The sequence below is a fragment of the Oncorhynchus nerka genome, linkage group LG1, assembly GCF_034236695.1.
Source record: "Oncorhynchus nerka isolate Pitt River linkage group LG1, Oner_Uvic_2.0, whole genome shotgun sequence".
Taxonomy (NCBI): Eukaryota; Metazoa; Chordata; class Actinopteri; order Salmoniformes; family Salmonidae; genus Oncorhynchus; species Oncorhynchus nerka.
Window position 1 is genome coordinate 24,096,185 of NC_088396.1, and position 14,503 is coordinate 24,110,687.

General features: G+C 49.0%; 1 protein-coding gene across 1 annotated transcript in view; it reads right to left on the reverse strand.

Moving 5' to 3' along the window:
* LOC115145587 (BCL-6 corepressor-like) overlaps positions 1 to 14,503 on the reverse strand; it is a 73,797-nt gene that overhangs the window by 49,273 nt on the left and 10,021 nt on the right. The window contains 8 exon segments of the mRNA XM_065017375.1: positions 910 to 1,191; positions 2,133 to 2,298; positions 2,846 to 2,902; positions 4,461 to 6,932; positions 6,935 to 7,075; positions 7,077 to 7,745; positions 9,787 to 9,862; positions 12,347 to 12,488. Coding sequence (XP_064873447.1) covers positions 910 to 1,191; positions 2,133 to 2,298; positions 2,846 to 2,902; positions 4,461 to 6,932; positions 6,935 to 7,075; positions 7,077 to 7,745; positions 9,787 to 9,862; positions 12,347 to 12,435 — 3,952 coding nt within the window. The 5' untranslated portion in view covers positions 12,436 to 12,488.

Here is a 14,503-nt window from a genome sequence, read left to right on the forward strand (position 1 = left end):
AGGAGGGACAGAGAGAGAGAGCAGTGAGAGGAGGGACAGAGAGAGAGGGATGAGAGGAGGGACAGAGAGAGAGGGGTGAGAGGATGGACAGAGAGAGAGAGGGGTGAGAGGAGGGACAGAGAGAGAGAGGGGTGAGAGGAGGACAGTGAGAGAGAGCGGTGAGAGGAGGGACAGAGAGAGAGGGATGAGAGGAGGGTCAGAGCGAGAGAGAGCGGTGAGAGGAGGGACAGAGAGAGAGAGCGGTGAGAGGAGGGACAGTGAGAGAGAGCGGTGAGAGGAGGGACAGAGAGAGAGGGATGAGAGGAGGGTCAGAGAGAGAGGGATGAGAGGAGAGACAGAGAGAGAGGGATGAGAGGAGAGACAGAGAGAGAGGGGTGAGAGGAGGGACAGAGAGAGAGGGATGAGAGGAGGGTCAGAGAGAGAGGGATGAGAGGAGAGACAGAGAGAGAGGGGTGAGAGGAGGGACAGAGAGAGAGGAGTGAGAGGAGGGTCAGAGAGAGAGGGGTGAGAGGAGGGACAGAGAGAGAGGGGTGAGAGGAGGGACAGAGAGAGAGTGATAAGAGGAGGGTCAGAGAGAGAGGGATGAGAGGAGAGACAGAGAGAGAGGGGTGAGAGGAGGGACAGAGAGAGAGGAGTGAGAGGAGGGTCAGAGAGAGAGGGGTGTGAGGAGGGACAGAGAGAGAGGGGTGAGAGGAGAGACAGAGAGAGAGGGATGAGAGGAGGGACAGAGAGAGAGAGCGAGAGAGAGAGCGAGAGAGAGAGAGAGAGAGAGAGAGAGATGAGAGGAGGGACAGAGAGAGAGGCCTGAGAGAGAGACAGCTGAGATCAAAAGGATGAGATGGAGAGAAAGGGCTGTAAGAGCCAGATTGACATGAGTCGATACCTGAAAACTACATCCCCCACACTCACCTGAAGTCATTCTGGCCTTCTCTGAGCTCTTTTCTCCTTCCTCCTCTCCCTTCTGTAGGCTGTGTATGTGTTTCCTAATGGGTACCATGCCCTGCCCACCCTTCTCCTGGGGGTGTCGGTCTGCCAGTGCCAGGACTGGGGGTGAACATCGCCAGCCCTCACCCTCTCTGGCACCATCTCTAGCCCCCTCCCAGGCCTCCTGCCCTGGGTACAGGCTCTCCCTCTGGCCCCCACACCTCTGGAGGACTGGGACTCTGTTGTTCCCATAGTCCTGCCTTCCACCTAGACCAGAGAGGAAGATCAAGAGAGGACAGAGAAAGAGAAGGGCTGTTAAACAGCAGCCAACATTTATTCTCTTCTAAAGACAGACTATAAAACTTTGATGGGGTATAGAGTGTCAGTAGAGTGTCAGTAGAGTGTCAGTGGAGCTGAAAGTCTAACCGTTCACACCGACACTCCCACTATGGGAAAGAGAGAGAGAGAGAGACAGAGTGAAAGAGGGAGAGGGGGAGCTGGAGGAAGCCAGGATTTTTTTTATTTAGGACAAAAACACTCCTTTTTCTCCCTCTCTCCTCCCCCATCCACCCCCTGCCATGACCCTGCCACGCCCTTCCCACACAGAGCGTGACGCTCGCTCTCCCTTTCTCTCCCTCTCTCTGCCATAATTAGGCTCCCACGTCAGTCCAGGGCTCGCTTCAATACACAGCTCGGCTCCCCGCCAACACAAGTACCCCCCCCCCTTCCTCTCTCTCTTTCCCTCCCTCGCACTCTCTCCTTCTCTTTCTCTGGCACAATCTCTATTCCTTTCTAGCTCCCATTCCTCTCTACCATTTGCTTTCCCTCGCTAACTATTCCTCTTCCCTCTCTATAACTTGCCTTGAATCACCCCTCAGCTCTCCCCTCACTCACTGGATCTCATCCTCCCCTCCCCCTTTATCCTCTCTCTACACAGATAAGCACAAAATGCTCCTTAAAAATAAGACTCTCTCCATGTCTCTCTTTCTCTCACTGTGTGTGTGTGTGTATGTGTGTTGTGAACAAACCCTGCCTAGCTGAGTGCTGTAAGTTTGCGTGTGTGCGTGTGCGTGCGTGCGCATGTGTGCGTGTGCGTGTGTGTGTGTGCGCGTGCGTACGTGTGTGTGTGCGTGCGTGCGTGTGTGTGCGTGTGTGTGTGTGTGTGTGTGCGTGCGTGCGTGTGTGTGTGTGTGCATTGGGTTACTCACCCTCCCTCTCTCCCTGCCTGGCGGTGTGTTGGCAGTGGTCCCACTCTCTTTCTCTCCGCTGGCGGTCTGCCAACTCCTGTCCTGCTACCGCTGCCGACGCAGACACACACACACCCCCGCACTCCTTCTCCTTCAGCTCCAGCTCCGAGAACCGCATCATCGCCCGCTAAAACACACACACACACACGGCATACACAGAGAGACACACACAGAGAAAACAGCCATGAAACCCACTAACCGTCTAGCCTCCGCCGCACACACCTCTCTAAACCTCAATCTGGGCTGAACGACTACCGAAGCAAACAACAAGATCACATTGTGTCAAAAAAGGAGGCCAAAACAAACCAGAAGAAAGAGAGAGATAAATGAACAAGCACATCCAGACATGGTTAGGTTAGACTAGTGCAGTCAGCCACGGTGAGTCCATGCGATTGCTCTGAGGCCCTAGTTCCTGCCATCTCCCTTCCTGAAACATGAACACAGCTAGGAAACACATACGGCTAGCCCTGAGGCTCACAGAGAGAGAGAAGGGGAAAGAGAGAAAAAGAAAGGGAGGGGGAGAGAGAAGGAGTACGCAGTGCAGAGCAGGTGAGGAAAAGACAGAACGAAAGATAGAGTGCAGAGAAAGAGAAAGAGGGAGCAGAACGAGGGTAGAAGGGGAGAGAAAGTGTGTGTGAGGGGTAGAGTGAGATAGAGAAATGTAAAGAACTGACCTCCCAGTTAGCTGCAGGGCGACTTATATTACTCTCCTCTCGTGATATGACTTCCATCTAAGCAATTAGAACGGGGGCTCAATATATCTGTCCATCATTTCATGTAGGTATTGTATGTTAAAATGTTTTTCTCCACATGTCTTTCCACCCCCCCCCCCCCCCCGGGCCTCTGGGTCCGCAGAACTGCTGGTTTTTCTTCCTCCCCCCTAATCAAGGATTGGCCAATCATTGGCAATAATCAATCAATCAATCAATCAACTACTATTACGTAAAACCAGTAGTACTGAAGACCTGGAAGCTGGGATTGAAGCATCCCTTTCATACACAGAAAACATCTAGTAGCCACAGTCCCACCAAGCACACACACACACACACACACACACACACACACACAGTCAAATCAAACCAGTGAACCCATCAATAAACACATTAATAAACTGTCAAACCCTTGTTTTCTGAACTGAAATTATATCTTTTTTTCAACGAGAAAGGCAATACAATTATTATTTGTAAATGTATTAAGATGATAGCCAACGTCCAGAAATCTAGCATTTGATAGCTTTGTGTTCCAGCCCTGTATGAGCAAGCATGACAATTAAAGACGAACCAGATGGTTCAAAGGCATGTTTACAACATATGGGTAGATGGGTGGAACCAACCAGTAACATAAATGTGCCTCGGCCCTATGCAGATACATCATCAGAGGAGTGTGTCTAGCCAGAAATGGTAAACACGTGTGTTTTTTATGTAATGTAACTACACCCACTGGTCTTTAGTAGGTAGAAAAGTAGATGATCAATCAATAATGCAGCCAGGTGGAATGGGTTCAATCATGCAGCACTGAATCAGTGTGTGTGTATATGGCGTGCGTGTGTGTGTGTGTGTTCCCATGTGTTCAATATGTGTGAGTGAGAAGCTAGGCACTAACAGCCATTGGGGGAGGGGTGTGTGACCTTGCACAAGGCCGGGGTGGGTGTGGGGTGGTTGGAAGGGTGGAGGGGGCTGCTTAATCAACAAGGGACCCTATCCATCCACCTTCCAGCCCCTCTGGGTCACCTTGGGGTTAAGCACAGCAAGAGGCAGGGTGAACCATGAGGTTACCACTGTCACAATGTGAAGTCCAGCAACACGTGCCTTTGAACCCCCCCCCCCCCCCACACACACACACACTCTCATTCTCTTTCTCCCGGAGCAAGATGCACAGAGCAGGGCACGCTAACAACTTAACCAATGTCGCCTAGACAACTCACAGGGCTATGTTAACCTTTGTACTAAATCACTGACTGTCAACAGGCTTCAAATGTCCTCTCATAAACTCAGAGGCAACAGCTAAGGGCTGGGATAAGTCTATAACCCTGGACTAACTGTCACCCCAGTTCAGATATGGGAAGCAGGTATCTAAGACATCATATTGTCTTTCCAAACTACAAGGACCCGCTATGACCCCCTAGAATGAGTGGCAGAATTGACCAGAGTAGAGGGTTTGATTCCTGCATGGACCACATTGGAACTGAAATGTAAACTGTGAAAGGCTTCAGATAAATGAGTCATGTTTATCATCACATCCACAACCCGCCACCCTAACCCACATACGGCCGCAGTTCTCTCAACTCACCTGCAGGGCGCGCTGTTCCCGACTCAGCTTGCTAGAGTCTGCATACAGCTCGGTTGTGACACATTTGATGCGGTCGCCGACGTAGCCTGAAGAGTTAGCGATCCTCTTGGTCAGACTGGTCCTCCGTGAGCCTCTTCGTCCACCCTCTTCGTCCTCATCCCCCTCTCCATGTGACTCCTCTGTGTCTTCAACACTCCCTCCTTCTCTTTCTCTTTCCTTCCCCAGGTCCATGTAGCAATGGATGGGGTGGGAGGAGGATCGTCTGTCCATCTCTTCTCTCTCCTCTCTAGACGTGCGGTCACCAGGCATGCGGCCACTATCGCCGGTTGTGCGGTCTACTGCGGTGCGGTCACAATCGCCAAGAGTCCAGTCTCTCGTCTTGCGGTCCCCAGATGTGCGGGCACAGCGCAGGGTGCTTTTGCCCTGCTCCCCCTGGTCCCTTGGGTCTGAGGAAGGGCTCTGGCCCTCACGGCTCTCCTCGGCCCGAGTAACCAGTCCTGGGGAGCCCTGAGGTGGGCTAGAGGCCACACCCGGACAGCCCGTCTCCTGGAGGGGCCTGGGTCTCATACAGAGGGTCTCTGGTTGTCTGTCTGTGTGGGTAGTTCTCAGGGTGGAGCTTGGACTGGGGTGGTGATGAAGATGATGATGATGATGCAGTTGGTGTTCTGGCTCTCGCTCCACTTCCCTCATGCTTTGGTCGCCATGGACACACTGGTGTTGGTTGCCCCTGGTGATGGGAACAATGACAGGGAGTGGCGGCTTGTTGGCGGCCGGCGTGGACTCTCCATCTGTGTCGGAGTGTACGAGGTCAATGCAGATGATTCTATCTTTGGAAGGGATACTGGTGCTGGAGGAGGAGAGGGGTCTGGGCTGGCTCCCTCCCCACTCCCCTGCATCTTTATTGCGCTTCACATGGGACCCCTCCCCTGTCGCCACATCACTCCGGCCCCTGTGGGAACCACCAAAATCCTCTTTGAGTCCCCTAGGTTTGTCCTGGCCACGGGACTTGGGCCGCTGATCTGCCCGCTCCAGGGCTTTAGAGTCTGTGTGTGTGTGCATCAGAGGGTGGGCCATCTCCTGGGAGTTGTACGTGAGGTACTCCCCAGCGTAGCTGTGGTATGGTAAGGGGTGTTTGGCTGCCAGGTGGGAGGGGTAAAGGCTGTTACTGCCAAGCAGGATGGGGGGAGGGTAGGAAGGGCCCTTCCCTGGCAGAGGGAGCGAGTGGAGGGCCATGCCGTCGGGTACAGAGTAGTGCAGGTATCGGTTGGCGTACACCATGCTGTGAGGTAGGTAGGCCTCGCTCTGGGGCAGGTAGAGGTGGCTGGGTGGGTGCCCATTGGAATTCTCTAGACACGGACGTTTATTATATGGAGACACCTCCCGGGATGTCTCAGCCCTCTTGGTGGCTTTGGGGGGCTTCTCTGTGGAGTTCCTATGATGGCCGGCCATGGGGGAACTTTCTGATTGGCTGGGGCTGTGTTTGGGCCAATCATTATTGGGTTTGGGGGACAAGGGTATTGTGGAGGGGGGATTGAGATTGGAAGGTATTGGGGTAGTATTTGTGTCTCCTACCCTGGGGCAGGATGGACTGCGTTGCTGGGGCAGGACTCTCTCCAGAGCCTTGTGTTTGATGACAGATGGAGAGGAGCCTTTCCCTTGGGTGTCTGGGCTGGGCCTGGGGGGTGGGGTCAGGGCTGTGGGGTGGGGGTGTGCGTGGGTGGACCCAATGGTGTAGGTGGGTGTAAGGGTGGGCACCACCCAGGAGGAGTGCAAAGTGCTGATCATCTCCGGCCTCTCTGGGGCTTTAGAGGATGTGCTGCTGACCACTGAGAGGGAGTGGGAGGGTAGGGAGGGGGGTGAGAGAGAGAGGGTCTCTTTCAGGAGCTCCCGGCTGGGGAGAGGTCCATACCGAGGCCCTGGGGACCCCAGAGCCTCCATCTTCACAGGGAAGCTGTTAGGAGACAGGCCTAACTCACACCATCTTCCAGAGAGGTCGAGAGGCTTTGGGTCTGCTGGGTCTTTGGTGGTCGGGGGCTGGTTCAGTGGGGCTGGCCGCTCAGAGGATGGTTTAGGAGGGCACTGACTGGGTCTCTTCTCACATCCCCCAGCCCTGTGATCCGACACCCCATCTCTGGGCCGGGCAGGGGATGGGTGCTCTGGAGCCATGCTGCTTACATAGAACGAGTGAGGTATCGTCTGGGAAGAGGAAGAAGAACAAGAGGAGGAAGATAATGGTACTATTCTAGAGACTGCCCTCTGTAGGTCTATGGTGCTGTCTATGTGAGGGGGAGGCAGGGGAGGAGCAGGCTGGGGGAGGCGAGAAGAGGCGCGAGGGGAGGAATCAATAGGAAGGCTACTACTATTAGTATTACTCCCACCACTGCTACCACTACTACTACTACTACCATTGCTGTTACTGGCTCCTTTGTTGGAGGGGGGTCTACTGGGCTTATTGCTTTTGCTGGGGATCTGTCTCTGTCTCTGTCTGTGTGGGGGGGGAGGTGCTGGGGCGGAGGGGGTGGCTGGTGAAGCTGCTGCCCAAACGGAGACCCCTCGTGGTGGACACGAGACCCGACACTCAATCCCTTCTCCTGGCAGTGCACAATGGAGGTGGGGGGCCACCGACACCGCTGGGATCCTCATGGGAGACCCCACCAGGGGGGAGGAGATGGGGGACGGGGGGTAGGGGGGCATGTAGTAGAGCCTCTCGCCGGCGGAGGCAGCAGCAGGGTTCATGTTCCCCCCCTGGGAGGCACAGAGGGACTGGTAGGCCAAGTGCTGGGGCAGGTAGGGGCTGGGCTGGTTGAGGAACTGGGCCTTGTACATGCTGAGGGCCGCATACTTGGAAGAGTCCATATAGGGGTAGAGGCCGGCCTCGGGGTACAGCCCCCGAGTCAGCCCCCAGGGCAGACGCAGGTACCCGCCTGCTCCTGCACCAGCACCCCCCAGACCCAGCTCTGAGGGCTTCTCCCCCCCAGGTCCCACACCTCTCCTGTCCAGCCCTTCTGGTCCCCTATGGAGGCTTGGTGGAGGGCTCTTGTACAGGCCCAGGTAGCCGTTGGTAGGCTTGCTCCGGTCCATGGAAACGTCAGGCTTGTAGAGGAGGTCTGGAAGGCCGTCCCGGTTGTAGCCGAGGGGGAGGGTGGTGGACCCCTCGTGGGGCTTCTCGGCTGACAGCGCTCGGATCCCTGGGTAGACTACGCTGCCATGCAGGCGGAGGCCGTCCCGCATCAAGGCATTGCGGTCCAGCCCCATGGCGGCAAGGGGCGTTAGCCTGGCATCCACCTACAGGAGAAATAACACAGGTTTAAACCACTTATAAACGTGTTATATCCCATTTCACATTTCTTGGATTATTTATTTTAATACATTAGTCTCTAAGGTCCACTGATTTACTATTTTAATGTGTCTAGTTATTATTTTTCTCAACTTGTATTATTTTATTTGTTAAGCACTTTCAAATGCATCCTCTGTAAGAAATGTGCTGAATAAAAAAAGTTTGATTTGATTATAAACAATATTATACACGTAATACACAAGGTAAACACCACTCTTCAACTGGTTATACACCACTCTTCAACTGGTTATACACCACTCTTCAACTGGTTATACACCACTCTTCAACTGGTTATACACCACTCTTCAACTGGTTATACACCACACTTCAACTGGTTATACACCACACTTCAACTGGTTATACACCACACTTCAACTGGTTATACACCACACTTCAACTGGTTATACACCACTCTTCAACTGGTTATACACCACTCTTCAACTGGTTATACACCACTCTTCAACTGGTTATACACCACTCTTCAACTGGTTATACACCACACTTCAACTGGTTATACACCACACTTCAACTAGTTATACACCACACTTCAACTGGTTATACACCACACTTCAACTGGTTATACACCACACTTCAACTGGTTATACACCACACTACAACTGGTTATACACCACACTTCAACTGGTTATACACCACTCTTCCACTAGTTATACACCACTCTTCAACTGGTTATACACCACACTTCAACTTGCTATACATCCCTCTTCAACTAGTTATACACCACTCTTCAACTAGTTATACACCACTCTTCAACTAGTTATACACCACTCTTCAACTAGTTATACACCACTCTTCAACTTGCTATACATCCCTCTTCAACTAGTTATACACCACTCTTCAACTTGCTATACAACACTCTTCCACTAGTTATACACCACTCTTCAACTAGTTATACACCACTCTTCAACTGGTTATACACCACTCTTCAACTGGTTATACACCACTCTTCAACTAGTTATAAACCACTATTCAACTAGTTATACACCACTCTTCCACTAGTTATACACCACTCTTCAACTAGTTATACACCACTCTTCCACTAGTTATACACCACTCTTCAACTTGCTATACAACACTCTTCAACTTGCTATACAACACTCTTCAACTAGTTATACAACACTCTTCAACTTGCTATACAACACTCTTCCACTAGTTATACACCACTCTTCAACTAGTTATACACCACTCTTCAACTAGTTATACAACACTCTTCAACTAGTTATACACCACTCTTCAACTTGCTATACAACACTCTTCCACTAGTTATACACCACTCTTCAACTAGTTATACACCACTCTTCAACTAGTTATACAACACTCTTCAACTAGTTATACACCACTCTTCAACTTGCTATACAACACTCTTCCACTAGTTATACACCACTCTTCAACTAGTTATACACCACTCTTCAACTATTTATACAACACTCTTCAACTAGTTATACACCACTCTTCAACTTGCTATACAACACTCTTCAACTAGTTATACACCACTCTTCAACTAGTTATACAACACTCTTCAACTACTTATACACCACTCTTCAACTAGTTATACACCACTCTTCAACTTGCTATACAACACTCTTCCACTAGTTATACACCACTCTTCAACTAGTTATACAACACTCTTCAACTAGTTATACACCACTCTTCAACTTGCTATACAACACTCTTCCACTAGTTATACACCACTCTTCCACTAGTTATACACCACTCTTCAACTAGTTATACACCACTCTTCAACTTGCTATACACCACTCTTCCACTAGTTATACACCACTCTTCCACTAGTTATACACCACTCTTCAACTTGCTATACAACACTCTTCCACTTGCCTTATGCACCTGTAACATGTTATACACATGGTATGACTTCACTTGTGTGAGGTATGAGGGTATGGTTAATGTGCCTTAACCGTATTATAAACAGTGTTATAACACTAATACACATCTTATACATGGATGACGCACCATGCTTTGTGTGATGTGGTTGCCTTCTCTTAAATCCAGGTTTCTCTGGGTCCCCGCATCACTAACAGGTACTCTCCTGGAAAGAGAAAACACATGGTCAGAATCATTTGTACACACACACACACACACACACACACACACACACACACACGCACACAGTGGTGTGCAGTGCTCTAGTTAATGACAAGCTTAAAGGCTTGAGTTTTCAATAGCAACAACAACAGAGAGAGAGAGGGTGAAGGAAGGGCAGAAAGGTGGAGAGAGGGTGTGATGTATCTGCTATAGCAACATCTATCCCGACGCACTCACAACACACACATACACACACACATAAATACACACCCGCCAGCTGAAGTAGTCCCCCTTCTACCCCACGCTCTCAATTCAGCCCCCCCCCCGCCTACCCAGGGAGTAGACAACGTGCATTGTGGGGCCCAGGCCATTCAGTCACGTTCTCCACACACTTGTTCGCTCTAGCCTCCTTGACCCTCTCTCTCTCCCTCATTCTTTCTCTCCCTCCATTCTGGCAGCCAGCTAAGCGAAGGACGATCATAGTTCACAGACCACTCCAATGGGAGGCCATTCAACCTTTGCTACAGAGCACTAGATCGTACACACACACACAAACACACTAATTAATAAACAAACTCCATGAAGATGTATTTCAAAACCCAGAATAGGAAAGTGTTCTCTTCTCAGTTAGCCCACACAGTAGAAAATGGCCCAAAACCGGTCTGTCTCACACACACTCACTCACACACTCACACACAGCTACAGAACTCAATACGCAATTCGTTGTGACCTTTGTATGATGAAAGTGCTGGTTGCGTCGAGTAAGAAGTCCCAAATCAGTCAGTCAGTCAGTCAGTCAGTCAGTCAGTCAGTCAGTCAGTCAGTGAGTGAGTGAGTGAGTGAGTGAGTGAGTGAGTGAGTGAGAGAGATACTCGGCTCCTCCATCATTGGAAAGAAACGTGTCTGTGGCTCGAGCTGCTTCGCCACCGGCATGCCGCTTTTATTACAGTGACCCCAAGCTCATTAATCACCCTCTCCTCGCTCACCCTCTCCTCGCTCACCCTCTCCCTCGCTTGCGCAGCTCCTCCCTTCCCCCTCTTCTTCCTTGCCTAGAGGCTTGAGCACAACCGAATCCTGCCTGCCTGGCTTGCCCGAACAACATCTGCATGAGATGAAACTGAAAACTCTTAAGGTGCCCGCATACTAGGTTCTGTTTGCTCCTAGCAGAAGAACTTGGCTAGACGAAGTGAACGTCTGTGCCTCGCATAAGCCCTTTAACTATAGACATTCGCTTGAAAAACAAGAAAAAAGTTGACTGTTTGTCCCTCTTGAGACACCATAGCAACAAAATAGCCAGTATACACTTCCTCAAAATAATCTGAATTCATCTAAGATATATCAAGACATCTATAATAGATTTTTACGTTTTTGCCAAGGAGGTCTTAGTCGCATAATTTTACATCTGACTAAGATTTTAGCGCAGTATTTCTCAAGTGAAAAAAATGTGCCTGAATACTAGCAGTCTCTCGTTGAATGAAAACAAACACTTGATTGAAACATCCCATCCATAGTTCCCACTCTTACTTGGACTACTACTGTTGACCAATCAATGACGAAGGGGTGTAGACTTCGGCTACGGAACTTAGGCACCCGGCGTCAGAGCGAATCAGTTGGATGGGCATTGAGTTTCCATAAGGGGCAGATTTGTGTACACGCTTGCTCATTAACACTAGAACTGCTGGGCCTCGAGGGACCCCCCTTCAAGCTAATTGTGACTGCAACATTCTAACAGTGTAATTAATGCATTTCAAATATGCTATCGCTAAAACAGCCATGAAACAGAAAGCATATGTTTTGGAACACGGTAACAGCTTATTTTTATAACAACATAATTTTAAAAAATTGTAATCACCAATTGTGAATGAAGAACAGGGTGGGCCCCTCTATTTGATCATTATATGGTGGGATGGGACATGCCATACTCCAGACTGCATCAGATACATGGGCCACACATACCAAGACAGAGGGGCCCTGTTTCCCTCGCATCCTTCTTTCACCGGCGTCTCGGGCAAATAAGTGATCAGTATTTTAATATTTTATTTGGACGGGCAAGGAGGTACGGTAGGCCGGGCCAGGCCCCCTAAGGACGCCAATAATGCCGGCCCTGCCCCTGCCGAACACCAAAACGAACAAAAACGTCACAAAATGTCGTCATAATATATGCGTGAACGGTTCCCAAGCATGTGACAGGCTTTATGTCCTGTCATCCCGGATGGCACGGACCCTTTATGTCCTGTGTGTGTGAGAATCAGGTCCGAGGAAGTCCACAGCCCAAACAGCCGGGATCGTTGTTTTTCCTGTCCTGCCACATCGTCACTTGCACTGTTTTTTCCACACACTCACCGAAAACCTTGTCAGGGGGACTGAATTCAGCAGTCGGAAGGGGAAAGACAAAAAGAGTGCAGCCAGATTGTATGTCAACTGAGGAACATGGAGAGGTTGAGAGGAGAGAATAGAGGGTGGAGGAGAGGCGGAAAGGCAAACTGACCTCTCCTCCATGACCATCCCATACATTTGGGCCCTCTCGTGACTCATCCATGGGGGAACCGTTCCGTACATCTGTGTAGCGGAGAGCATGTCATCCCCTCATGGGACAGTCCATCTTAAAACACCTCCAACCGATGAGCGCTCTGCAAGACAGTTAATACCAAACGGTGCTATGACGCTCTCCGTCAGTCCATCCATGTAGGCCTAAACTCACAATATTAAACAATAAAGCACATTAAAAGCCTACATAAAACAGCAGAGTGCATTAGGCCTACAAAGAAACCTGGAAGGTGTGGGGTTACAGATTTCGATTGTTCAATTGGCTTAAGGGATCGGCAACACATTGATTAAGGCGAACGGGGTTCAAAATCAAATCTAATTGTATTGGTCACATGCGCTGAATACAACAGATGTAGACTCGCGAAATGCCTACAAGCCCATTCCCAACGACGCAGAGTTAAAAAGTAAGAAGAACATTGGCCAAAAACATTCTGACACCAAAATAATAGCAAGGCTATATACAAGGAGTACCAGTACCGACTCAATGTGCAGGGGTACGAGGTAGTTGAGATAATTGAGGTAATACAGTATGTACAGTACCAGTCAAAAGTTTGGACACACCCTACTCATTCAAGGGTTTTTCTTAATTTGTACTATTTTTTACATTTTAGAATAATAGTGAAGACATCAAACTATGAAATAGCACATATAGAATAGTGTAGTAACCAAAAAAGTGTTAAACAAATCAAAATACAAATCAAAATACAATACAGATTTGAGATTCTTCAAAGTAGCCACCCTTTGCCTTGATGACAGCTTTGCACACTCTTGGCAATCTCTCTACCAGCTTCACCTGGAATGCTTTTCCAACAGCCTTGAAGGAGTATGCTGAGCACTTGTTGGCTGCTTTTCCTTCACTCCACGGTGCAACTCATCTCAAACTGGTTTGAGGTTGGGTGATTGTGGGCCAGGTCATCTGTTGCAGCACTCCATCACTCTCCTTCTTGGTCAAAGAGCCCTTACACAGCCTGGAGGTGTGTTGGATCATTGTCCTGTTGAATAACAAATTATAGTCCCACTAAGAGCAAACCAGATGGGATGGCGAATCGCTGCAGAATGCTGTGGTAGCCATGCTGGTTAAGTGTGAATTTTAAATAAATCACAGACAGTGTCACCAGTAAAGCACCTCCACACCATCACACCTCCTCCTCCATGCTTCACGGTGGGAACCACACATGCCGTGATCATCCTTTCACCTACTCTGCATCTCACAAAGACACGGCTGTTGGGAGCATAAATCTCAAATTTGGACTCATCAGATCAAAGGACAGATTTCCACCGGTCTAATGTCCATTGCTCATGTTTCTTGGCCCAAGCAAGTCTCTTCTTATTATTGCTGTCCTTTAGTAGTGGTTTCTTTGCAGCATTTATTTGGGCAGCAATTTCTGAGGCTGGTAACTCTAATGAAATTATCCTCTGGGTTTCATCATAGAGCTTGATGGATTTTGCGACTGCACTTGAAAAAACTTAACGTTCTTCAAATTTTCCACATTGACTGACCTTCTTGTCTTAAAGTAATGATGAACTGTTGTTTCTCTTTGCTTATTTGAGGTGTTCTTGACCTAAAATGGACTTGGTCTTTAACCAAATAGGGCGTTCTTCTGTATCCCACCCCTACCGTGTCACAACACAACTGATTGGCTCAAATGCATTAAGGAAAGACGTTCCACCAATTAACTTTTAACAAGGCACACTTGTTAATTGAAATGCATTCCAGGTGACTACCTCATGAAGCTGGTTGAGAGAATGCCAAGAGTGTGCAAAACTGTCATCAAGGCAAAGGGTGGCTACTTTGAAGAATCTAAAATCTAAAATATTTTTAATTTTTTAAATGTTTTATTCTATATGTGGTATTTCATAGTGTTGATGTTTTCAATAATATTCTACAATGTAAATGTGTCCAAACTTTTGACTGGTAAGGTAGATATTTAATATACAGGCTATACATTTAAAATGTGTTTTAGATATTTCTTAGGATAGAGAACGATAATGGCAGCTTTAGACATTTTTCATGTCCAGGGAGGGTTTCTCTACATTTATGTAGGTTTATAAGGATAGGCTATATGCTACCTGTCTACCATGCCTAGGCCGTAAATGA